Raw genomic sequence first — 26711 nt, 5'->3', positions numbered from 1 at the left:
CAGACTGATGATGCCTACTGTAGTGTGTATTTCTTTGAATATTAGATATAAAAAGTATAAGTAATTTTAGTAATGTAACAATGATGCATTTAAGAATGATCTGAAATCATAACTCAGCTAAGAGACTTAACACTTCAAAAGAATTGGAAAGTAATGTTAAAATCATTTTAGGGTTTGGCCAAAAGGAATATTGTGGCCTTGTAATCCTACTACATAATGAAAATGCTACATGGTTAATTAAACATTTGAGGTTATCTGTAAGGAACTCTTGCTATGTGGATTAAGTAGCAGGTAGGGGTTCAGGCACACCTAGGTTAACCCCACTGTGTGGTCCCCACTGTGCCCCTCTTGCTTTGTGGATGAGGATCACAGTCTGGCGGCAGCCATTAGCCTAGGGTGTCAGTTTTGTTGAGGCCACCTTTATCCTTCTGCTAAATTTAACCCCATTGTTTGTTCATAAAGTTTATGTGCTTTAAAATCAGCTGTGCTGTAAGCAAATCTGTCTACTTTAAGAGACTGGAAATGGAAAAAAAAAATCTTTGCCAAATTCTAAAAAAAAAAAAAAAAAAAAAATGCTAGCTGTCAGTCACATTGTAAAGAAGATCAGGGCTTTGTAGAACATTGAGCGGTGGGGGCGGGTGTGGAATCAAGACTAGAAAGAAGCCAAAGTGGTGTTCCTTATGTCGTGGCCCTAGCCCGCTCCCAGCAAAACTCTCCTGACTTTATTTCATGTTTCACAGATAACAGTGAGGAGAGGGCATCTGGACAGCCAAAAAGGCCTGACGTCAGCTGCCTCCCTGTAGTGGGAGGATACTGGAGAGGTCTCTTAAATTTAAGTGTGGGGTATTTCAGTTAACACCTTCTGATAATTAAGTCTTCAGTGGCACAGCATCAGGCTTAATGATTAATCAGAGGAGAGGCTATGAATGAGAACATGGCAGTTCAGGATCAGGGATCGGATAATTCGATCATTTTCTTGGCGTAACTTTTTTTTTTTTTGTGGAAAAAAACATCTGATTTGGACCGTTTTAAAGGATATTAAAAGGAGGGAGCCCTAGTTAAAATTGGACTATTATCTTCATCGTCCTTTGATCAGAAAGAGGTGGCTATTTTTAAAAAATATAACCCTTTAGATTCATTTGTAAAATTATTTCTTTTATTTTTGAGATTATAATTTAGTTACTCTATTTCCAGTTTCCCTCCAAACACTCCCATGATCTTTATCAAATTCATAATCTTTTTTCATTAGTTGTTGTTGCATACACGTACGTATATGTATACGTCTATCCCATGCCTAGTCTGTGAAATATTACTTAGAAGTTTCTCATTCTTTTTCTTTTTTTAATTATCATTACGGAGTTCTGCTTGCATGTATGCCCACAGGCCAGAAGAGGGCACCAGATCCCATTACAGATGGTTGTGAATCACCATGTGGTTGCTGGGATTTGAACTCAGGACCTCTGGAAGAGCAGTCAGTGCTCTTAACCACTGAGCCATCTCTCCAGTCCCCAAGTTTCTTATTCTTAAGGAGAGACCTTCACATGGTCAGCCTTGATTACTCTTTCCCTCATCAACCCCACCCACAAAAGCATCTATAATGGGGTCTGATGCCCTCTTCTGGTGCATAGGTCGCTCAGGTCCACCTGATGGGTTTATTGGGATGTGGCTTCATTATAGCTCCCTAAGGAGTGTGAGAGCCTCTTCCTGTCTCGGTTGACATTTTTCCCTTTCCCTTTTCCCTTTCTTTTCTTTTTTAGATTTATTTATTTACTATATGTAAGTACACTGTAGCTGTCTTCAGACACACCAGAAGAGGGCGTCAGATCTCATTATGGATGGTTGTGAGCCACCATGTGGTTGCTGGGATTTGAGCTTAGGATCTCTGGAAGAGCAGTCAGTGCTCTTAACCGCTGAGCCATTTCGCAAGTCCTCTTTTCTTTCTTTCCTTCCTTTCTTTCTTTCTTTCTTTCTTTCTTTCTTTCTTTCTTTCTTTCTTTCTTTCTTTCTTTCTTTCTCTCCTTTCTTTCTTTCTTTCTTTCTTTCTTTCTTTCTTTCTTTCTTTCTTTCTTTCTTTCTTTCTTTCTTTCTTTGATTTATTTATTTATTTACTTACTTAATGTATGAGTGCTCTATCTAAATTACACCTATGTACCAGAAGAGGGCATCAGATCCCATTATAGATGGTTGTGAGTCACCATGTGGTTGCTGGGAACTGAACTCAGGACCTCTGTAAGTCAGTGCTCTTAACCGCTGAGCCATCTCTCCAGTCCCTTTCTTTTCTTCCTTCCTTCCTTCCTTCCTTCCTTCCTTCCTTCCTTCCTTCCTTCCTTTTTTCCTTCCTTCCTTTCTTTTTTCTTTCAAAAATAAATTGACATTCTTTCAAAATTTTAAAAATGTAATTATGTGTGTCTGTGTGTCTCTGTGGGACTGTGCATGTTGTGTGTCTGCAGAATAAACAAGACATAGGATCCTCTGGAACTGGAGCTTGTAAGTTGGGTGTGGGTGCTAGGAACTGACCTTTGGTCCTCTGCAACAGCAGCCTGTGCTCTCAGTTGCCGAGCCATCTCTCCAGACCCTTGGTTGATATTTTCTTCTTTGATTTCCATTCACAGACCTGTTTTCAGTTTTGCTCTCCTATCCCCTGTTCTTGGGGTTCTAAAATCCACTCTTTTAATCTGTTTTCCACCTGCTGTCAGATATGTCTGTGTGTTCTTGAAAGGTTCAGTGGTTGATGCTCCTGGGGCATCTCCAGGACCTTTGTGAAAAACAACAACAAAAACAAAAACTCACCATGTGCTGTGCATTAGAGAGCAGTCATCATTAGTATCATCTTGTGTTCTTTGTGAGCATATAAAACCCAAGCATTTAATGGCTAGAAACCACCAGCTCTCCACTCCTCCTTCTTGACAAGGTGCCTGAGGCTCAGAGGCTTCTAAGCGATCCCCACAGGAACGCTGCCTGCACTCACCGTCAGAGCCTGTATTAGACAAGGCCCCCTCACAGCCACCTAGTCTGATCCAGAATGGGAAGGTGAAAGGCTTGGCCTTGCTGTCAAGCAGACAGCCTCACAGGAGACTCAAGGACATCCTGGTGGTCATGGGACTTCCTGTGTTCTAACAGTTCAGAATCTGGTTCAAAAAAGACACATGCACAGGCGATCTGACTGGCAGACTTGTCTCGTGGTTCCCCCAAGTTTCTCTTTGTGTTTTTATGATTTCCCAAGTGCCCTTGCCTGCTTTGTGAACTGGTCCAGCAGATTTCAACAGTCAAGTTCTCAGCTGGCTTGTGATTCTCACATTACTTCATTTGGGCTGACATGTCTCTTCTTGTGTTGGCCCAGCCTCCTGAGAGTCCTCCTTATCTAACTGTATTATTTGTTTGATTATTTATTTATTTACTTATTTATTTATTGTTTCCAGATTGGTGCCTCTCTCTTTGCCAGTAACATTGGAAGTGGTCACTTTGTGGGGCTGGCGGGCACAGGAGCAGCCGCAGGCATTGCCATGGGTGGCTTTGAATGGAACGTGAGTAATGTTTGAGCCCCTGTGTCCAGGGGAGCTGGCATCAGTCCCTTCATTACTATGACGAAGTGTTGGATGCAGGTTAACTTTGTAATAAAAAGATTCTTATTTAGTCAGTGGGGTGGAAGGCTGCCATTTAACACTGTACAGACTCTTGTGAGGCTCCCTCTGAGCTGTGAAACCTCAGTGTGGATGGCAAATGATGGAGGGAGCATCTCTGAGAGGAGAATGTATCACCCAAGGCAGGAAGATAGTGTAGACAGAACCAAGACTGGCTTTTGTGAAAATCCCCCTCCCCAGGAGTCCCATGAGAATGACACCAGTCACTGTGTGAGCTGTGCTCACAAAGACCCAAGGCTTCCCTGAGGTGCTCTGCTCCTCTCACAAGAATTACATAGGTGATTATAGCAGTCTTAAAAAACAGCTATAGATCCATTCAGATGATCTCGAGGCGTCATGGAAGCCTCAGAAACAGTGGGCACAGATGGCGGATTCTGACTCCAGGAGTTTGCACCATAGCAGTGTGAGCCGGCGGGAGGGGGGTGGCGGCTAGTCCCAGGAGTCCCCCTCTTTTCCATTAGTCCTAAAAGACTTAAACAATGCTGGAGGTTGGGAAATGCTATTGTCCCTCCCTCCCACTCCCTCCCTGTTTCCCTTCCTCCTCCCCCTCCTCCCTCCCTTCTCCCTCTTTCTCTTGTCTTCATTCTCTTCCTTCCTTCCTTCCTTCCTTCCCCTCTCCATCCCTTCTTTTTGCCTCCCCCTTTCCTTTCCTTCTTCTCTGAACGCCATCTTATCCCTTACTTACCAGGGATGAGATAAGAGCTCTGACCTCTAGCTGGGGTCTGGCTGGGTCCTGGGTTTTCTTCCACTGTTGTTCACGTGCTTGGCTGTATGTCAAGCAAGTACTCTAGGGAAGCTGTCCTTAGGAAGGAGGGAAGGAGGGAGGGAGGGAGGGAGGGAGGGAGGGAGGGAGGGAGGAAAGGAAGGAAGGAAGGAAGGAAGGAAGGAAGGAAGGAAGGAAGGAAGGAAAGAGGTAGGGGATTTTCCCATAGCAGTTGAGGATCTCTTGAGAGAGGCAGAGATGGGCTAAGGTTTCTTCTAATTTGAATTGACCTCATTTTGGTTGTAGGCCTTGATTTTGGTGTGCGTGCTGGGCTGGATATTTGTCCCTATTTACATCAAGGCTGGGGTAAGTAGCTTTCCTTTATCTTTTCAGCAAATGCACGTGTGTGAACTTGATCCTCTTGGAGGCCACAGGGAACTTGATGGCACAAATGGCAGAGACTAATCCTAGTCTGTTCTCATTCCTAGATTTCAAAACAGCTCCTCATTGCCTGCAGGGGCAGTCAACAGTCCTACTGGCTCCATTCAGTCCAGATGCATTACACTTCCATCTAGGCAGGTCCCTAAGTGACCCTCCTTAATCCCGATCCCCCTAGGGATCCCGCATGGTCTCTGGGGGTGTTCTTGCCTTGCACTGCTATGTTTTCACTCTTTCCTTCTTCCCTAGAAGGGAGACAGTTGAGAAAAGCAACTCTCTCCCCTTCATTTATGTGCAACATCACCTCCTGTTTCTGAACATGTAGCTGATCAAACATAGCTTTAACTTCTCCTCTTTAATGATATATATATCAGCACCCCTGACATATAAGTGTATACACTGGAAGCTAAAGGTGGCATAGGGCAAATTCTGCAGGCTATACCTCTGAAGGCTCACTGATGACTGGTGACACATTGGTCCCAGAAGACAATAGGCTAAGGGTATAGGGAGCAAAACAGGGAGCGAGTGTGGTTGGAATTTGCAAAAAGGAACTAGCAGAATGTTTGAGAAGGCCTACATATACAATCCTTGGTGGAGCAAGGTGACAGTCATATTCAACCTGGACAACTTCTTTGGTACATTGGCTAGAGACTCCCATTGTCTTATTTACAGTCGGTGCAATATATAAACACACACAAACATAGACACACACAGTCAGACACACAAACACAAATATGTGTATGCAGGTATGCGTCTTCTCCAGGGCAAGCATCTGCCTCCTCAGTTATGTTGAATTCCTGGAGGAATTCCACACTTCCGAGGAGGCTCTGACACCAGGATAGATCCCATTTGTCCTGGGCTTTCTGTTCATTTTGGCTCCATTTCATCCCATGCAGGTGGTGACGATGCCTGAGTATCTGCGGAAGCGGTTTGGAGGCAAGCGGATCCAGATCTACCTTTCCGTACTGTCCCTGCTCCTCTACATCTTTACCAAGATCTCTGTAAGTGCATCACAGAGCGGTGGATGGACAGGGTGCGGTGCGGGAGGGGAGGCTAGCCATTGGCTCATCCTCCGGAGGGGCGGGGCACAGGAGGGGAGGCTTGCCATTGGCTCATCTTCCGGAGGGGCGGGGCGCAGGAGGGGAGGCTTGCCATTGGCTCATCTCATTCTCCTGAATTGCTGTTCCACCAAGAAGCAACTGAAGTTTCTATGGACTTTAAGCCTTCTAGCTTCTTAGAGGAAAGTTCTGAATTATGCACCAAGGGGTCTGTGGAGCTCAGTGGGACTCCTTGTTCTCCACTGTGCTGTAAGTTGAAAATATAACAGGCTTAGGAGAGTAGGCACAAGGTGCTCTGAAGAGAAGATTAAAGAGGGGTTGAGACGCCATCTGAATTGTCATTCCCTCCACTGAGCATATATCCAAAGGAAATGGAAGCTGCACATTCAAGAAATACCAAATGGGGCTGGAGAGATGGCTCAGCGGTTAAGAGCACTGACTGCTCTTCTAGAGGTCCTGAGTTCAATTCCCAGCAACCACATGGTGGCTCACAACCATCTGTAATGAGAACTGACACCCTCTCCTGATGTGTCCGAAGAGAGCAATGGTGGTGTGCTCATATGTATAAAATAAATAAGTCTTAAAAAAAAAAGAAATACCAAATGTCCGTTATAGCCTAGTTTACAATGGTCAAGATATAGAATCAACAAAAGGGCTCATCAACAAGTTAATATGTGGAAGCCTGACACACACACACACACACACACACACGCGCGCGCACACACACACACACTGTTCAGCTCTTAGAAAGAAATCTCATCATGTGACAATATGGTGACATGGAGGCCATTACAGTAAATGAAATAAACAAGCACAGAAAGACAGATGCTCATTCACTTATTTGTGGATTTTAAAAGTTAAATCTATAGAAATAGACTTTTGAAATGTTTTAATTTAGAATTTATGAGTATGGGTGTTTTGCCTTTCTGACTCTCTCTTGCTGTGTGTGTGTGTGTGTGCACTTGAATGCTGCCCCATTATCTGATCCGATGGAATTGGAGTTACAGATAGTTAATGGGAATTGGAACCAGGTCCTTTAAATAGCAACCACATTTATTTTTTCTCTATTATATTTTTCTCTGGCCTGGCCTACATGCAAAAAATGTAAGAAATTAGATTGCCTTCTTGTTCAGTAATAAAAATTCTTTATAATATTCCAGACTCCAGACCCTTATCAGGTGTATTCCTTGCAGCATTTCCTCCCATGGGTGGACAGTCTTTTCCCTTTCTGGAAAGTATTCTTTGATGTACAGAGGTTTAACATTTTGGCAGAATTATCTATTTTGCAATATGCTGCTCATGCTTTTGGTGATATTTCTTAGAATTTGCTGTAAAGTTCAAGAGAATGAAGATTTATTTCCCTGTTTTCTATTAAAAGTTAAATAAAATTGTGTGTGTGTGTGTGTGTGTGTGTGTTATACACCATGCAATATGGAGATCAGAAATCAATGTCTTTTTGTTTGTTTGGTTTTTTTTTTCTTTTTGAGGCTGAGGTTTTTTTGTTTTTTTGGGTTTTTTTGTTTTTTTGTTTTTTTTTATGTAACAGTTCTGGCTGTCCTGGTACTAGCTCTGTAGACCAGGCTGGCCCCGAATTCACGAAGATCCCACCTGCCTCCCCCTCCCAAGTGCTGGGATTAAAGGTGTGTGCCACCACATCCAGCAAATGCCTTTTTATATTGCTCCCCACCTCAGTTTTTTGAAACAAGGTTTTTTACTAAATGGAGAGCCCACCACTCAGCTAGACTGACTACCCATGAGTCCCCGGGCCCCGCCTGCCTCCTATCCCTGCACTGGGGCTATCACCACAAGCCGTGTCTGTCTCTTACCTGGGGCTGAGGGTTTGAATCAAGGTTCTTGACTATGCACAGCAAACACATTTATCCCTGGAGCCTGCTCCCAGCCTTCCTCTTAAGAGTGTTACCTTTCATTTTCCAGGATTTGATCTATGTTGGGTTGAACTGCATGTGGCATGAGGAAGGGTCCGTGTGGTTTTCTGTGTGTGCACACTCAGTTCTCCAGAACTGTTTTCCTCACGAGTGACTTGGAACCTTTCACTGATGAAGCTCATAAAATCGTGTCTTAGGAGGTAGGGACAAGCAGAATTGTATCCCTCTCACACCGATTCTGACACACACGGCGGGGCTCACAGCTGGTAGCAGGTTGATTTTGCCTCCTTATTTATTTTCTTCCTTCCACGGTTAATTTTTAGTTACAAGATGAAAAAACCTGAACTTACCAGTCTTTATTTCAATAGAGGCCAATGTGCAGAGCCGTGATTGCAGAGTTCTAGGGGTGCTGAAGAAATCAGGGGGAGCTTCGTAAGGGAGGGAAGGCACCAAGTAAGAAGAGAAGAAGGGGTGTGACAGTGGGTCAGGAGACACCCTAAAAGGCGAGGGATGCTCAAAGGGAACCATGTCTCACTGTGTAGCTGCGAGTGCATGGGAAGGGTGCAGACCTGCTTTTTGGAGGTCAGCATTCCCAAGCTCACGGCTCAAGCTGGCGAAAGTCTATTGGCTGCAGTTGCCATGGAAATGGTACTCTGCCCTTAGACTGGTGGAGCGGCGGTCACATAAGTTAACTAGTGCCAGCCCACCTTATCATCTCCTACTTTCTGGTTACTGATTAAACCTCCTAGGACCTTGAGCCCCCAGGTAGTCAGGGACCAGCCCCTTTCAGCCCAGCAGGAATGAAGGGGGATCAGTCTCCAGCTGCTGCCTTTTCCCACAGTTTGCAATTGAATTGTACATGGTTGCAGGCTGATCCCTGTGTGTGATTTCTGAGGTTCCTTGCTGGAGGCTCTGGTCAACATAATACTTTTGTTGACCACTGAGTGAACAAGGATCCTGAAGTTGTCCCGAAGCCCACAGGAGGATGCCTTGTGCGTCTCCAGTTCCCACCAGGGGCTTTGCCCACTGCTGTCTCTGGGTCTCATCAGAGTATGGGCGGGGCTTGAGGAGATGGCTCAGTGTGTCAAAACACTAGCCTGGAGCCCTGCTCAGGGAGAGAAACAGAGGGATCCTGCCTCAGCAAGTCGGAAGGTGAGAACCGACTTGGGAAGTTTTCCTCTGACTTTCATGTGTGAGTGCATTACACAGACATGCATACACACATCACACATGTGCAATCGCACAGCTGGCATACAGACACACAGCTCTCAAACTTTGTGATTAAAAGCTGTTTAGGTGCAAAGCTTGTCTCACAGTCCTGCCCCTTGTTTAGGCAAGATGAAGCCACAGGAAGAGGGAGAGAGACAGAGTCTGATCCTGTGTCCTATGCTCAAATTTACAGAAGGACAAACTGCACACAGAGGGGACAGGTTTTGTGAGGTTCCACAAGACACAACTGGAATAAGAGGCAGGTTTCCTGGCACACAAATCTTTGACCTGATGTCCTTCCTCTATATGAACCTTACTTTGCTCTAGAGATTAGGTCAAAACTCAAACTGCAGGAAAAATGGGGAGGTTTCATAATGCACAGTGTAACAGAATGGCTGAGGAAGGCTCTGGGCTGACTGTGGAGGAAGCATCTGCTTCAGAATGGGTGTGATGATGGTGAAGGAAGGGCGTGTGCACAGAAATGCAAAAGCCTGTCCTTATAAATTTGGTTGCTTTACATTCACTTTGGGTCATGTGATGGCTTTTTTTTTAAGAACTTACAGTGACATCAGTTATACCTATTGGGAGCCTGATGTTCAGGAATACAGGGCTCATAGACACAGAGTTAGTTCCCAAAGCACGGTGGTAAGGATTTATATTGAAAAAAAAGGGGGGGGGGTTAACCTGTGTGTGTGTGTGTGTGTGTGTGCACGGCACATGTGTGTACATAGACGGTTTATGATAGGTGAGGACAGAGCCGGGGTAGCCTTGTGAGACTCATATCTAGACATGGGGATAACTAAGGACCCTCCAGGAGGAACTTGGGAGGATGTGGGACTTGGTAGGTGTGCAGTTGGTGAGAGGTGAAGGCAAGGGGAGTTGCAGGAGCAGGTTAACAACCACAGAGTGCCTCCTTGTGGCTGCCATCTTGTGATCACGGCTCTTTGTCACCCCATGAATTTTATCGACCCACTTGAACACCTGCCACGCCAATCTGTGAGAGGCGTTTTGCTCAGTGAGATTTCCTGTGCATCTCACTCAAATGTGTGCAATCAGTTGCGATAAAGCTTCAGGTTTTATGAATCACGTGACAACTGAACGTCCTGGTTTCTATTTCCCAGAGCTGTTATCAGAGATCTCGGCTGCAATAAACTTTTTACAGCAATCCCACTATATATTTTGGATCCTTGGGTAAAGATAAAAGCTTTTGCTTTTGCTTAATGTTTGATGCTTATGACCTGGGCTGTTCTGACAAATGGAAAGAGAGATTTGAGCAATGAGCCTTCTCCATCTGAAACCTCATTGCCAGGCTTAATTTACTAGGTACTCAGATGTATCTTTGGTTAGGATCAGAATGGGCAGAATATGCGTGCGCGCGCGCGCGCGCGTGTGCGCGCGCGCGCGCGCGCGCACACACACACACACACACACACACGCACACATGCACACAAATATAATCCTAGGATTGGGCCAGGCATGGTGGTACATGCCTTTAGTTCTAGCAATTGGAGGCAGAGACAGGAGGATCTCTGTGAGTTGAAGGCCATCCTGATCTATATAGAGTGTGTCAGGACAGCCAGGGCTATGTAGAGAGACCCTGTTCCCCCAACCCTCCAGCCCCAATCCCAGGCTTTGAACTTCTGAACTGAGGCTGTATGGCCTGCCTAAGGCTCCAACACTCTCAGAGGTTTCCCAGTGGGGTCTGTGTTGCATTGCGCCCATGAGTCCCTTGGGTACAGTTCAGCCCACCTCTCAGAGGGGCGAGAATGATGCTCTTGGGTTGACTCCAACATTTTATAAAAAAGTATTTATTGGAAACCCCACACAGCACACAAGCCCACGTGCCTATGCTGCGTCTGACTGTGTGCTCTGCTTTGGGCAGGCGTCTTTAACACAGATGATGAGGTAGACTGGGTTTCAATGCCTAAGATCTTCTCTTCCCCATTTTTGTGTATTTTTGTGTAGCTTGTGTGTCACTGGAATTGAATCAAGGGCCTCATATAAGCTAGACCATCACCCTGCCACTGAGCTACTTATTTTTTTTAATTTTAAATTAATTTTTTTGAGACAAATTTTCACTGAACCCAGACTAACCTTGGACTCTGTAGGTCTTGAGGTGATGATCTTCATGTTTCGGTGCCCCTAGCACCGTCTCTCTCAGAGGTTTGCACACCAATGCTGCCATGTCTGGCTTCCCACCTCATTCTCTGCAGAGAAAGACTGTTAGCTCTTGGCTTGGAAGGATATGCTTTAACATCATTACTTAAAGTTGATTTTGCTTAGCAGCATTGAGAACGTTTTCCTCCATCCTCCCCTCTGTCCCACCTCTTCCTTTCCTCCTCTCTCCTTCTACTCTGTTTCTCCCATCCTCACATCCTGGCTTGCTTCTCTTTCTCTTTCCTTTTAGAGCTAATGGAATCTTCCACCTTCATATTTTGGTTTTGCCCATATTATTTCTATCAAGTTATGATAAGGACATGCACAGCACCCCAAGTAAAGGTCGGGTCAGTATACTTGCCTATGATGTACAAGGTTCTGGATTCAGCCTCCAGTACCATACAAGCAGCAGGCATGCATGTCCATGTGCACACACACACACACACACACACACACACACACACACAGGCAAACAGACACACACGCACAGACACAGACGCTCATGTACACAGACACACACAAAATTATACACACGATGCATGGTCTTCCCTCTTCTTTAGCCACCAAGTTATAAGTGCTTTTTCAGTTTTTTATCTCCATAATCACCTGTCAGAGGGCAGAGAGCACTATTGTTGATGCCTATCTAAAGGTAGTCAAAAAGTCCCTCAGCAGTGGCCAGCTTTGACAGCAATGACTTTGAAACGTGTGTTTTCTTTATTTTTCTTTGTAACATTAAAAATTAAGACACTATAAGTGAAAAAGAAAAAAAGAAACAGCTTTGAAGCTCCTGGGTTTAATTCAAACAGATCCCGTTTTAAGAAGGGTCATGTACATCCTGTCTGGACGATTTTGTGCCCCCTGTTTTCTAATCCAGGAGGCAGATGTCTGCAAGGCTACAGGACACTTGGTGGCAGAATTATTTCCCTGTGTGTTCATGCCCTCTCAACTCTAAGTGACTTACTTTCTAATGTATAACTTTCTATGCAAAATTTGTTTTTAAACTACATATACAAATTGTTTTATTTTCTTTATTTTTTTCTTCCAAAAGGACTTTTCTCTCTGCAGAAAATATTCCAGAAAAGTGATCCTTTAGCTCTCAATACATTGTTTCAGATTTATTTTATTTTTAATTTTTATATACTTTTTATACACTTTTTTTGTTAAGATCTTTTCTTATATTCTTGAGATTACAACACAATTACATCATTTCCCCCTTCCCCCTTTCCCCTCCAATGCCCCACCCCATACCCAATCTGTTTTCTTTTGAAGTCATGGCCTGTTGTTACATTGAATACATTAAATACATATGCATATATATTTATTCCTAAGCATAACTTGTGTGTATGACGTCATTGTGTGCGTGTTTTCAAGACTGACCATTTGGTATTAGACAACTAGCTGGTGTTTTCTTCCTTAGGGAAGACTGTCTCTCTCTCTGTGTTTCTTAGTTGCCTGTTGTTCTTCGTGTAGGGTTGAGGCCTCCTGGGCTTTCTTCTCTTCACTCTGGCTATACCTTGAGCACGTGTTGGACGGGAGGCGACAGTGGGCATCCCCGCCTCCTCCCGACCTCAGTGGGCTTGCTCCAGGCTCTTCTCCATTCAGGGCGATGTTGACTGTGGGCCTCTCGTATATAGGTCCCCTTACATTGAAGTGTGTCCCTCTAGTTCTACATCCGCTAGGACTTTTGTCCCAAGAGCATGTAGGATTTTGCCAAAAGCTTTTTCTTCATCTATGGATACAGTCATGTGACTTTTGTCTTTAAGTCTATTTATGCCGCTTTTAACATTTTTACTTGCATATGTTGAACCTCCCTTGCATTTCATGAGTAAACTCAACTTGGTCATGGTGTATAATATTTTTCATGTTTGTTTGTATTATGTTACTGACCAGTTTTGGGTCCGTGTTCATCTGGGATATTTGTCTGTCTGTCTGTCTGTCTGTCTGTCTGTCTGTCTCTCTGTGTGTGTGTGTGTGTGTGTGTGTGTGTATTTATTTGATTTTGGTGCAGAATGATGCTGGGTCTGTAGAAGGAATTTAGGAATTCTCCTTTAGTTTCTATTTGTTTTGAATAGTTGAAGAAGGATTGGCTGTAGATCTTCCTTGAAAAGCTGGTAGACTTCTACTGGGAACCCCACCTGGCCCTGGCTACCACCGTCATGGCAGCTTTTTATTATTAAGTCAAGCTCTTTATTTGTTATGAGTCCATCTAGGCCGTTGACTTCTTGATTTAATAACAGTGAGTTGGCTGAATCTAGAAAGTCATTCATTTGTTTTAATGGAATTCAGGCCTTTAAAATTGTCCCTTATTTATCCTGAATTTCTGTGGATTCTATTGTAATGTTTGCCTGTTCATTTCCGATTCTGTTAATTTGGGTCCTCTTTTTTTTTTCTTTTGGTTAATTGGGCCAAGGGTCTGTCAATGATGTTTATCTTCTCAAGGAACCAGTTTGTTGATTTGCTGCTTCTTTGTATTGTTTGTGTATTTCTTTGTCTCTATTTCATTGATTTCTGCTATGCCTTTTATTTATTTATGTTTTGACATCAGCTGGGTTTGGATTTGTTTTATTCTTGTTTCTCTCACTCCTTGGGTTACTTCTCTAAGTCATTTACTTGTACTTTTTCTCATGTGCTTTTTAAATTTTTTACTATTCTTTAATCTTCGTGGTTTTGAAAAAGATTTGTTTGCTATATACATATTTATGTACACTGTAGCTGTCTTCAGTACATCAGAAGAGGTCATCAGCTCCCTTTACAGATGGTTGTGAGCCACCATGTGGTTGCTGGGAACTGAACTCAGAACCTCTGAAAAAGTAGTCAGTGCTCCTAACCACTGAGCCATTTCTCCAACCCTTCTTTCTTTCTTGATTTCATTATTTAGTAGTGAGTACTTTAATCTCCAAGAGTTTGTGTGTTTACTAGAGATTTGCTTTCAATTTAGTTTATTGCAGTGTGGTCAGATAAGGTACACAGAGTAATTTCAAACTTTTTAAGATTGTAAAGATCTTGTTTGTGTCCCAGGATTTGGTCTGTTTTAGAGAAGCTTCCATGACCCATCTAGTCTCAGAGTTTTAGCAACTTAAGCAGTTTCAGCCAAATTATTCCATAAAATAGAAACAGAGGGAATATTACCTAATGCTTTTTTCAAGGTCCTTCTGTTTCTATTTTATGGAATAATTTGAGGACTTCTTTGAAGTCTCTAAAATTCCTCACTAAAACCCTGTGTACCTGGACTTTTGTGGGGCAGTAGACTTTTAATTACTGCCTTTTATTTCACTAGATGTTACAGGTCTGTTTAAGTTGCTATGTGAGCTTGATTTAACTTTGGTGGGTGGTGCATATTGAGAAAATTATCCATTTCTTTTGGATTTTCCAATCCGGTGGTGTTCATGATTCTTTGGATTTCCCGTGTCTGTTGTTGTTACCCTTTACATCTCTAATTTTGTTAATTTGGATTTTTTCCTCAGCTCTTTAGTTAATTTGAACAAGGATTTGTTGATCTAATTGATTTTACTAAAGAACCAATTCCTTGTTCCATTGATTTTTGTATTGATTTTTTTCTTTCCATTTCATTGATTTCAGCCCTGAGTTTGATTATATCTTGCCTCTACTCCTTTCAAGTGTAGTTTCTTCTTCCTTCCTTCCTTCCTTCCTTCCTTCCTTCCTTCCTTCCTTCCTTCCTTCCTTCCTTCTCTGTTCTTTGTTCTAAAGCTTTCAGGTATGCTGTTTTGTTACTAATGCGAGATCTTAGCAATTTTTTGATGTAGGCACTTAGGGCTATGAACTTGCCTCTTAAAACTGCTTTTATTTTTCCTCATAAGTTTGAGTTTTCATTTTCATTCTATTCTGGAAATTCTTTAATTTTTGTCTTGACCCATTTTTCATTCAGCAGTGATTTTCTCACTTTCTGTGAGTTTATAAGCTTTTTACTGTCTGTTGTTGATATCCTGTTCTTTTGTTGTTTTGTTTTTTGTTTTGTTTTATTTTGTTTTGTTTTGTTTTGTTTTGTTTTATTTTGTTTTGTTTTGAGACAAGGTTTTTCTCTTTAGCCCTGGCTGTCTTGGAACTCACTCTGTAGATCAGGCTGGCCTTGACCTTAAAGGTCTGACTTCCTCTGCCTTCTGAATGCTAGGATTAAAGGCGTGCATCACCAGGGTTCAGAGAACATCCAGTTTTAGTCTGTGTTAGTCAGATCGGATACAAGGAGTTTTTTTTTGTTGTTTTTTTTTGTATCTGTCGAGACTTGCTTTATGGCTGAGTATGTGGCCAATTTTGGAGACAGTTTCTTGAGTTTTAAGGAAGAAGGCATGTTCTTTTGTGTTTGGGTGAAATGTGTAAATATTTGGTAGGTTTATGATGTCAGTTCTTATCTGCATTTCTCTGTTGTGTGTTTTCATATATGCAGACCTGGATGGTCTGCATATTGGAAAGAGCTGTGTATTAAAGTCATGCACTGTCCCTGTGAGAGTTACTACGTGCGGTCAGATGTGGGAGTCTCTTTTATGAAGTTGAGTGCCTGTGAACTCGGTGCGTGAACTGTTTACGCCTTCCTTGAACTCCTCGAATTCTTCAATGATGTTACGATTGTTCTTTTAAATTCTGTGTCCTGGGCTTCATCTAGGTAACTCTCATTTGTAACCCTTCTACAGGACTGCTAAGTTTTGGAGAGAAGATACTGACTCGATCTTACATATTATTTATGTTTTTTTTTAATGACATCTTGTATATGGATTTCATTTGTTAGTTATAAGCCTGCTATGCACAGAGCAGGCTGGACGATAGAGAGGTCGTGCTTAGGGTTAGGTCTAGATGTTGAAAATGGCTTGGGGAGAATGAGGTCAGGTGGAGTGGACAGAGGGTGCTGGGCTGTGTTTAGGATGTGTTTCCTGGTCCAAGCTTGGTGTGTGGTGCAGATCTGGCATCAAGGAGCCTGTGACTTTCAGAGTAAGTAGGGAGTGTCCTGGTGAAGCTTCGAGATCTTTTGTGGCAAAAGCAGGGCACTGGAATTTGGACTGAGACTGGATCTGGTGGACTCAGGAGAAGTCATCATGGAGGTCAGGGACTTTCACTTGGATCGCCCTTGGAGAGGGAGTGGAATGTCTCTCTGGTTGAAGGGGATGGATGCCATGCAGAAGAGACTTGTGGTTGATGGCAGGTAGAACAGGTCCTGGTAGAAACTCAGAGGTTGGTTTTGGTGTAGACAGCTTAGCCAGAGTAGGTCAGGGCACCCGGTGCTAGACTTGGCAGGCTGTGGGGGGAAGGCAGGGATGGCTCTTTCCACATTCCAAACTAAAATATAATCACGCCACTTTCTATTCCTTCTCTTCCAATTCCTCCCAAGTCCCTTTCCTCCAACTCCTTCCATATTATCCTATAGTGACAGTCTTTTAAAAATTATCACTGGTTAACACACACACACACACACACACACACACACACACACACACACGTTTGTCTGTATGCTGGCTGCAGAAACAAGGCAGAAACAACAGCAGCATCAGTACAGAATGCTAGCACAGAACAGGAAAAGCCTCATGGGTCCCATTCCTAGACAAGGAACTAAAGATAACTACCAACTGAGAGAGGGAGTCATTCCCCGGGACAACGATGATGATGATGATGATGGTGATGACGACGATGACGACGACAATAATAAATCTGATCGTCTGTTCAATACAAAATGATCAGTCTTGAAACCATAGCTAGACAAACATCAATACATTTTTAGGTACAAAAATATTTATTTATTAAGTTATTTAATAAATTGATACATCAAGTGGACAGCTTTTAGAAAGTGTAAACATTTCTATAATGAGCATATATTTAGAAACTTTTAAATGTTTTTCTACTTCTAAGTGTTTATCTTTTCCAAAATTCTTGAGATTTATAATTATAATTTTATAATAAGCCATATGCTTACTGATCTTGTTATTGCCAAGCAGATATCTCAAAGATGAGGAAAAAGGAATTCAAGTTGCATATACTTTAGGCAAAATGCCAGAAAAATTCAACAATGTAAAAAACAATAATTTGAAAACGTATTTCTTAACTTACTAGTTCACTTTTTTATATCGACAAAGACTGTCAACATATATTCTAAATGTTCTGAAGCTCTCAGAATACGTCCCCTTCATTAGGATAATCGTAAAATCCTAGAGCTTAGGCGGTGCACGTTGCTGGCACCTTTTCTTGGGCGGGTCATGCACGCATTCTGGCGAACCGTAATAAAGTATCTCAATGCCAGCTGTTGAACTTGACGCTTTGTTGAGTCTCTGACCCTCGCCCCTTTCTTCCCACATCCTTCCCCAGGAGATCCGAGTTTCTTTAGTTCCTTTTGTGTGGTTTTTAGTGCTTCCAGTGTTTTGTGAAGTAGATAGGCTTCCCTTTGATGAGAGGAGGAGCATCCTAGTCTAGGAGCTGAGGCTGGTAACAGTCAGCAGAGTCCCCGGATGCTGTTGGGGGTGTGTTAGGAACCCAAACCGAGACTCTGAAATTCACTGTCTTCTCTGTGTATTCTTTAGTCATTTTAAAACCTTCTATATTCTTCAAATAGAACGTTTTGTCTATTTAGCCCAGGTTCTCTGTTTCTAATTCTTTCTTTGCCTCCAAGGCTTCCGGTTTCTCCTGTAGTCTCTTCAATTTGTCTCCATGAGGAGAATTTCTCTTTTCTGAGCAGTTTCAGATCGCTGTAGTTTTTCTGAGCTTGATTATCCTTTTCTCCTCTCTCCGTGAGATGCAATTTATGCTGCTCTTCCAACTACTGGATCTGTTTTTCCTCCAGTGTCACAGAAGAGCAAACTCAACTTCTCAGCTTCCAGGTGTGCTTTTCCAACTTGGCCTCTTAAATGTCCGCATTCTTCTTTTACTCTCTCAGCCATTTCCTTCATCGCTGTTTATTAGTTTGAATTCAGTTGGTCATTCTCTGCACCAGTGAGGTCACGTGGATCAGCAAACAGCTGATTGGCTGAGGTCATGTGACTCTGCAAACGGCTGATTGGCTGAGATCATGTATATCTGCAAATGTCTGGTTGACGAGCTCGGTTCGGAATTTCTTTTTTTCCTTTTTTAAAATTTATTTATTCATACACTATAGCTATCTTCAGATGCTTGAGAAGAGGGCATCAGATCTCATTATGGATGGTTGTGAGTCATGATGTGGTTGCTGGAATTTGAACTCAGGACCTTAGGAAGAGCAGTCAGTGCTCTTAACCACTGAGCCATCTCTCCAGCCCAATATTTCTTTTTCTTACTTTGTGTTTTCAGTATTCACCGTTTCTTGCTGAAGTTTTACCTTTTCATCTCGTAATGCCACAAGACTTTTATCCGTCCTTGGTAGCTTGTGCTTTACATATTAATTCCTGATCTCTTTCCAATGAGAGAACTTTGTGGTGTTCACAACTGTTTAGAGAATTTCATTGTCTGACTGCAATCCCCAGAGTATAGGCAGAAAGGATCAAACACCAATACCTTTTTGAGTATTTCAAAATAATGCATGTCTGTGTTAGTCTTGGTAAACTGTAAAATTTCCTGGAAAGGAAAAGAAGAACAATTTCCAGGGAAACACTGAAAATTGAGGTGGGTGAGGGAACTAAAAACCAATAAATAAATAAATAAAATGGGTTTACAGTGGTCAGCTATATTCACTTAGCTATGTTACCCTTAGCAGGTATTTTGGGGTCTCCAGAATAGAATTCCTAAGAGAAAGAATTTGTACTATCTTCTCACTTCTTTTCTCTCTCTCTCTTCTCTCTCTTCCTTCCTCCCTCTCTTCCTCACTCCCTCCTCCTCTCTCCCCTTTCCTCCTCCTCTCCCTCCCTCCCTCCTCCTCCCTCTCTCCCTTTCTGTTTTAATTCAGCATATAACTTTCCTTTATCTGTGCTGGATTCAATTAGCATATCATAAAATTAAGTTTTCTATTAGCCACACTTAAGCAGCTGCATGTGCAAGCACACACACACACACACACACATGCATGCACACACACCCTCATGCACATGTGCACACACACACCATCCCTCTTCATATCTCCTTATTCTATCCATTATCACCAGGACCGATGATGGTATTGGGTCTCTCTGGGTGGGACCCGGTTGCATGGAAAGTTTGAGGACTGGAGCTAGAGCTATGGTGTGAAGCCCCATCTTGTGAGGGTGGCTGAGTTCACTCTTGGGGCTCGAGTTACAGCACTCAGGCATAGAGTCAGTATTAGCTGAAACAGTAGAGGCAGGAGACTAGAGCTTCCATCAGGAGGGTATCTTAGTCCAGTGTGTGCTGCTACTGCAACAGAATTCCTGAAACAGAGGTTTCTAACAGTTTGGGAGGCTGGTAAGTCTTAGCACCCAGAGCCAGAAGCCTGTGAGGGCTTTCTTGCTGTGCAACTTTATGGAAAGGGAGTTTGTAAACTGGGGTCACTTTTCTTCTTCATATAAAGCCAATAACTCATTATGGGGAGAGGCTTTCAGCCTGTGGCTCCCAAAGGCCTCACCTTCGAATAGCATCAGTATATGTATTGGGGCATTAAGTTTTCAATTTAATGATACACTGAAACCATAACAGAAGGCAGAAGGATGTGGGAGGGGCCAAAACACTGCAGGGCTCTGAGCAACTGCAATAGGAAAGGAAGGGGCTAATGAAACTCTCTCTCTCTCTCTTTCTCTCTCTCTCTCTCTCTCTCTCTCTCTCTCTCTCTCTCTCTCTCTCTCTCTCTCTCTCTCTCTCTCTGTGTCTGTGTGTGTGTGTGTAAGAGAGCTACTAAGAGTTCAAACCTAGCCAGGCAGTGGTGGTATTTAATCCCAGCACTTGGTGGCAGAGGCAGAGGCAGGCAGATTTCTGAGTTCGGGGCCCACCTGGTCTACAGAGTGAGTTCCAGTACAGCCAGGGCTATACAGACAAACCCTGTCTTGAAAAAACCAAATCTAACCCCCCCCCAAAAAAAGTTCAAACCTGTTGTTGGTCCCTTTCCAAGGAGTCTGACTAGATTATTTTGCACATTTCTAAAATGTATTACATTGTGTGCAAAACCAAACAAAAACAAAAACGAAAAACACACAGAAAAACCTTACACTCTATGGTGAAATCTAATTTCTCTTCTGGCAAATCTGAAAAGATTTACGAAGATTAACGGGAAGCCGTCTCTTCCTGGTAGCACAGTATTTTGGCGTCCTCTGCTGTTTTAAATTAGAAACTGCACACCAGTCAGCCAGGCAGCTTTATTAGAGGTAGAGATCAGAAGGATTGTATAAAGAATATAGTGAATTCAGCAGTATGGGGGACAAGTCCCCTGAAAACTATGCTAGACAGTGTAGACAGAATCACTAGAAGCGTGTGATAGGCGCTTGATGTTCTGAATGAACTCCTTTTGGGCCAGGCAGATAAAATTAAAATCTCGCTGAAGAAGTTGGTGAGTGGGGATTGGCTTTCCCACTTTCAGATCTGACGCATTAAGATTTGTTTTTGTGTTAGCTTCAGAGTGTCTGGCTTTATGTGGAGGTCCTTGATCCATTTGGATTTGAGCTTAGTACAAGGAGACAAGGATGGATCAATTCGCATTCTTCTGCATGCTGCCCTCCAGTTGAACCAGCACCATTTGTTGAAAAGGCTATCTTTTTTCCATTGGATGTTTTCAGCCTCTTTGTCGAGGATCAAGTGGCCATAGGTGTGTGGGTTCATTTCTGGATCTTCAATCCTGTTCCATTGATCCTCCTGCCTGTCACTGTACCAATACCATGCAGTTTTTAACACTATTGCTCTGTAGTATTGTTTGAGGTCAGGGATACTGATTCCCCCAGATTTTCTTTTGTTGCTGAGAATAGTTTTAGCTATCCTGGGTTTTTTGTTGTTCCAGATGAATTTGATAATTGCTCTTTCTAACTCTGTGAAGAATTGAGTTGGGATTTTGATGGGTATTGCATTGAATCTGTATAGTGCTTTAGGCAAAATGGCCATTTTAACTATATTGATTCTACCGATCCATGAGCATGGGAGGTTTTCCCATTTTTTGAGGTCTTCTTCCATTTCCTTCTTCAGAGTCTTGAAGTTCTTGTCATATAGATCTTTCACATTTTTGGTAAGAGTCACCCCAAGATACTTTATACTGTTTGTGGCTATTGTGAAGGGGGTCATTTCCCTAATTTCTTTCTCAGCCTGCTTATCCTTTGAGTATAGGAAGGCTACTGATTTGCTTGAGTTGATTTTATAACCTGCCACTTTGCTGAAGTTGTTTATCAGCTGTAGGAGCTCTCTAGTGGAGTTCTTTGGGTCACTTAGGTAGACGATCATGTCGTCTGCAAATAATGATAGTTTGACTTCTTCCTTTCCAATTTGTATCCCCTTGACCTCCTTATGTTGTCGAATTGCCCGAGCTAGTACCTCAAGTACAATATTGAAAAGATAAGGAGAAAGGGGGCAGCCTTGTCTGGTCCCTGATTTCAGTGGGATTGCTTCAAGTTTCTCTCCATTTAGTTTGATGCTGGCTACCGGTTTGCTGTATATTGCTTTTACTATGTTTAGGTATGGGCCTTGAATTCCTGTTCTCTCCAAGACTTTAAGCATGAAAGGATGCTGAATTTTGTCAAATGCTTTTTCAGCATCCAATGAAATGACCATGTGGTTTTGTTCTTTGAGTTTGTTTATGTAGTGGATTGTAATCATGGTATGCACTCACTAATAAGTGGATATTAACCTAGAAAACTGGAATACCCAAAACATAATCCACACATCAAATGAGGTACAAGAAGAAAGGAGGAGTGGCCCCTGGTTCTGGAAAGACTCAGTGAAACAGTATTCGGCAAAACCAGAACGGGGAAGTGGGAAGGGGTGGGTGGGAGGACAGGGGAAGAGAAGGGGGCTTACGGGACTTTCGGGGAGTGGGGGGGGGGCCAGAAAAGGGAAATCATTTGAAATGTAAATAAATTATATCGAATAAAAAAAAAGATTTGTTTTTGTGGACAGAACTTATAATCCTGTGCATGCTGATGCATAAAAACTAGGAGTAATGGCTAAGAGCAGCAGTTGATGGATGGGATGCTGACAGACTCTTTCATAGTTAACTGTTTGTGAAGCATCTTGTCCCCTGATTCTCGGTGAGGGATTCACAGTGTATGATACTAAGATAAAGGGACATTGTGTGGCACATGGCGACTTTAAATTTGCTTAATATAGCATTTCATAGATTTTTTTTATTTTGACCACAGAGTCCTTCTTCTTGTAACATGCTAACTACTATTATAAATAAAGCTTGCTTGGAAACCCAGAAACGCCCTCCTGTGTCCAGATAACCTCTCTCACTTCTGCCTCTGCCTCTCTTCTCTCCTTGCAGGCAGACATCTTCTCTGGGGCTATATTCATCAATCTAGCCCTGGGTCTGGATATATACTTGGCCATTTTCATCCTGCTAGCAATCACTGCCCTTTATACAATCACAGGTGAGTCTATTCAAGAGATTCTGAGGCCTGAGCCTGGTGCAGTGTTAGGCATTTGTGAAGGATGCAGGAGGTAGGATTTGAGAATGGCTGTTTTCTTGGTCTCCACTGCAAGTCATGTGGATAAATGCTCTGCAAGAGCTCCAGTGCTGCCTGGACCAGTTGGGGCAACATTTCACAATCACTCAGGAAGAACTTGGTTCTGGAAGTTGTGGGACAATGTGGCTAAGCCGGTGCAGTTAGAGGCATGCCAGGTGCAGAAATAAGCAGACGATGAGGCAGACACAAGCGTGGTTTGGCTCAAAAGCAAGGAGAGCCGGCAGATACTGGAAGAAGGTGGTTACTGGGAAGTTGTGGGAGGGAGAGGGGACACAGAGGATGATGGTATGACAGGCCCTCGGAAGCCTCAAATTTGATGCAACTAGACTGGGAAACATTTTGAAGTGGGAGAAAGATATGCAAAGAGGGTTTGGAGTGAGATTTGAGGATAGCACAGATACTGGTGTTCTTTGTAGGAATGGAGGGGAAGGCTCAACAGTGGGACTCCGTGCTTCATGGCAGCCCTGCATGGAAGGGCAGGAAGCTTCTTAGAGGGGATGGACTGTAGCACAATTGTCTGTCTCATGAGTGTAAGCATGCGTGCACGTACACACACACACACACACACACACAGATGGGGTGTCCTGGGTCCCACCTCTAACATTACAAAGTACAAAAAAAAAAAAAAAAAAAAAAAAAAAGAGCAAGGACTCTTTGGCGCCATGTTCTAGTTTTAAAAGCTCACAGCCAGTACTTTCTGCTCAGAAAGTCCTTTTCCCAGGCCTTGAGGGTATTTTTATGAGAAGCTAGAAACATTCTGAGTAGAAGAATGTTGTAACAGGATCAGGGAGGGAGGGGAAGGCAGCGGATGGGGGTGGCAGGGGTGGTGGGTGCTTCTTGGAAGGTGCATTGTATAGAAGGAGCGTAATAAAGGGAGCAAGTGGTGGTGCCCCACTCCATGTGACCTATTGTCTTTTTGCCTGCTTAGGGGGGCTGGCAGCGGTAATTTACACGGACACCTTGCAGACTGCGATCATGCTGGTGGGGTCTTTTATCCTGACTGGGTTTGGTAAGTGGGGTTACGGCAGGCTGGGGAGGTGGAGGTGGAGGTGGAGGTGGAGGTGGAGGTGGAGGTGGAGGTGGAGTGTTCTGGGAAGAGAAGAGCAAGCCTGGCTTGCCTGCCTGAATGCTGTGCCTACCTCAGGGCAGTGGCCCAGCCCTGACTGGCCACCCTGTGGGAAGCACCTTGTCTCTGTAGGACCCTTGTTGGGGCAGACCCAAGGAACCCTTGAATTCCCCCTGTTCACTCTCCGTAGCCCGGGTCAGTGGTCCCCAGGATAGTAATCTGGTTCTGTGTTTGCAGAGAACCTGGGTAAAAATGAGTAAGGCTCATTGTCACCCATCACGTGACACAGACCTGCATGTTGTATGTTCAGTCGGAAACTGTACCTTGTATACATTATGATGTTAAAAGTCCAGTATTTATACATTGTTGGCAATGGGTAATTTTTCATTTTAATGCTTTATTTGACAAAATTTAAAAAATTGTTCACTCACTGTTGGTGTCTCTTGAGATTTTACTTGACTATAAAAGACAGCATTGGAAAGCCTAGTTGTTACAAGAAGATATAAGACACATTTTGTTTGTTGATGTGTAGGACCCTCGGGGTAACCTTCAAGCACTCTTGTCTACACTCCAGAGTTTAATTTCCATTTGTTTTCCCCTGGTGTGCTCTGGGAGGTCAGCAAGACACAGGCTAGATGGGCTTGGTACAGAGCTGAGAGGTGGCAGGACCTGACTCCTTACCTGTTCCTAGTGTATTCCTAGGACCGGCTGTTTGGCCTGGGTCCAGCCTCCAGAAGGTGTCTCTAACTCTGGATTCTGAGTTGCAATGCCCACACTGACAGCTGGGATTTAAAGAAACACCAGTCTGCATGTGGTCCAAAGCCAAGGTCTTCTTTTCATCAGACCCCTCCCCCTTTATACTGTTTGTAGTCAGGGCACTTTCAACAAGTTGTTGCTTTGAAAAATCACAGCATCTCCCAAGAAGTCTGGGCAAAGTCAACACTCCCATTTTTATAAAGAAGAAACTTAAAACCTGAAGGGAAGATAATTTGCCCCAAACCACTCATCAAGGGTGTTTTCTTATGCTGGTATCCTCTTGGTGCTTAAGATACTTGTAGAATAAATCACTATAAGGATTTCACATTATTCTCTTTTTTTCTTGGACCAATATTTTCAGCTTTCCATGAAGTAGGAGGGTACGAGGCCTTCATGGACAAGTACATGAAAGCTATCCCAAGTGTGATTTCTGACGGAAACACTACCATCAAGGAAGAATGCTACACACCCAGGCCAGACTCATTCCATATCTTCAGAGACCCCATTAAGGGAGACATGCCATGGCCTGGGCTCATCTTTGGCCTGGCCATCCTCGCCCTGTGGTACTGGTGTACAGATCAGGTATACAATATGGGTGTGCAGGCGGATGGGATGCCTGACCAAGACTCCACCTATCTGGCTAGTTGGAGTTAAGTCCATAGAGGAAGGCTCACATGGCCTGCGGGTTGCTGGGGACTGAGGCTAAAGACCCCAAACAGGGAAGCTGAGATATCAGAAAAAGGTCACAGCCTGCACAGCTCCTCACTGGATTGTTCCCGGCAGGTCATTGTGCAGCGATGCCTCTCAGCCAAGAACATGTCTCACGTGAAGGCTGGCTGCACCCTGTGTGGCTATCTGAAGCTACTGCCCATGTTCCTCATGGTGATGCCAGGGATGATCAGCCGCATTCTGTACACAGGTAATTCCTCTAGCCGAGTTCGGGCCAGTCCTACGGTGCTGTCCCTAAGGCACTACGGACGCCCTCTGGTCCCATACTCCTTTGTTTCCCTCCCTCTCATGCCATGGTTACCAAGCATGAGGGTTGCCCTTCTCAAGCAGTGGGCACACCAGGGGCATAGAAATCTCAGGGTTGCCTTCCCTGATTTCTTTTTAAATAAAATTTTTATTTATTTGTATTTTAAAATTTTAAAGTTGTTGAACAGCAGGCTTGCTTGACAACCTGAACTTGATCTCTGCAGCCGACCTTGGAGAAAGGAGCAAACTCCCTCATTTCTTATACTGACCCCCTTTCTCTCTCTCTCTCTCTCTCTCTCTCTCTCTCTCTCTCTCTCTCTGAAATAGTGTACATTGTCTTGCAGTTCTGCACTGACCCTCAGGCTTGTAGTGTTGTCTAATAATTTGTCTTATAATTTTAATGTCAAAGGGCCCAGCCAGCTGCTGAGGGCTCCGTTTGGTGAAGTTGTTTTTTTGCCAGGTCCCCACACTTCCTCATCTTGAGTGACAGTTTTGTCTTTGGCCTTTCTGTGGCCTCTCAGCATTGCTATTCACATGCTATTGTTATTAATAAGCATATATTTTGGTTCACCATCATGAACTAAAACTGTTTTAAAATGTAAAAATAAAAACAAACAAACAAACAAACAAACAAAAAGCAAACAGAGTGACAGTTTGGCAAGCTCCCCTCAAAGTGAAGTCAGAGGCAAGCACTTGTGCCGTCCCTGGCGACAGGCCTCTAGGCACTCACGACCCTGTACTGACTTGTCCACCACGAGGAAGAGACAGTTGGCCTCTGTGTTCTTCTCACATGTCTGTGGCTCTCCAACTGAAAAGTATTAAAATATTTGCATCTGTATGGAAAATATGTACGTTTTTGCTTTTTACTTTTTCCAAACAAGATAGTGTAGCATCTACTCTGCAGCATTTACAGCTTAGGACCTGCTGTAAGAACTCTGGAGGTCGCTTAAGGGGAAGGTATGAGGTGTTACAGCAGGTGCTATGACGGTTTACCTGCAGACTTCGGACCCACTGGGTAAAGAGAATCCAGGGCCCAGTCACACGTGGGTACTGAGAGCCAGTTGTATAGCAAACAGGGTGGCTCATAGTGATAGCTACTGAATATATTTATTCACAAAATATTACTATAATGAATTGGTGTTGTTCGGGACAGTGCTACATGAATACTTAACAGGTGTTTGCTGAGCTGAATTCTAAACAAGTTTCTAGAGTTTTCTCCCAGATTCTAGGTGGTATTTCCTTCTCCTCCCAGTCTACTTCTTTCTTATCTCCACCCCGGATTTCTCCTATCTTGGGAATCACCCTT

The 26711-nt window shown here is 43.5% G+C and overlaps 1 protein-coding gene across 1 annotated transcript in view; it reads left to right on the top strand.

The window, feature by feature from the left end:
* Positions 1-26711, top strand: part of Slc5a1 (solute carrier family 5 member 1) — a 70175-nt gene that overhangs the window by 24835 nt on the left and 18629 nt on the right. Inside the window, exons 3-9 of the mRNA XM_052199384.1 lie at positions 3420-3524; positions 4651-4710; positions 5679-5783; positions 22407-22512; positions 23537-23617; positions 24792-25012; positions 25214-25349. Of these exons, the coding sequence (XP_052055344.1) occupies positions 3420-3524; positions 4651-4710; positions 5679-5783; positions 22407-22512; positions 23537-23617; positions 24792-25012; positions 25214-25349 (814 nt within the window). The remainder of the gene's footprint in view (positions 1-3419; positions 3525-4650; positions 4711-5678; positions 5784-22406; positions 22513-23536; positions 23618-24791; positions 25013-25213; positions 25350-26711) is intronic.

The sequence above is a fragment of the Apodemus sylvaticus genome, chromosome 11 (assembly GCF_947179515.1).
Source record: "Apodemus sylvaticus chromosome 11, mApoSyl1.1, whole genome shotgun sequence".
Taxonomy (NCBI): Eukaryota; Metazoa; Chordata; class Mammalia; order Rodentia; family Muridae; genus Apodemus; species Apodemus sylvaticus.
This window is presented reverse-complemented; position numbering and strand designations above follow the sequence as displayed.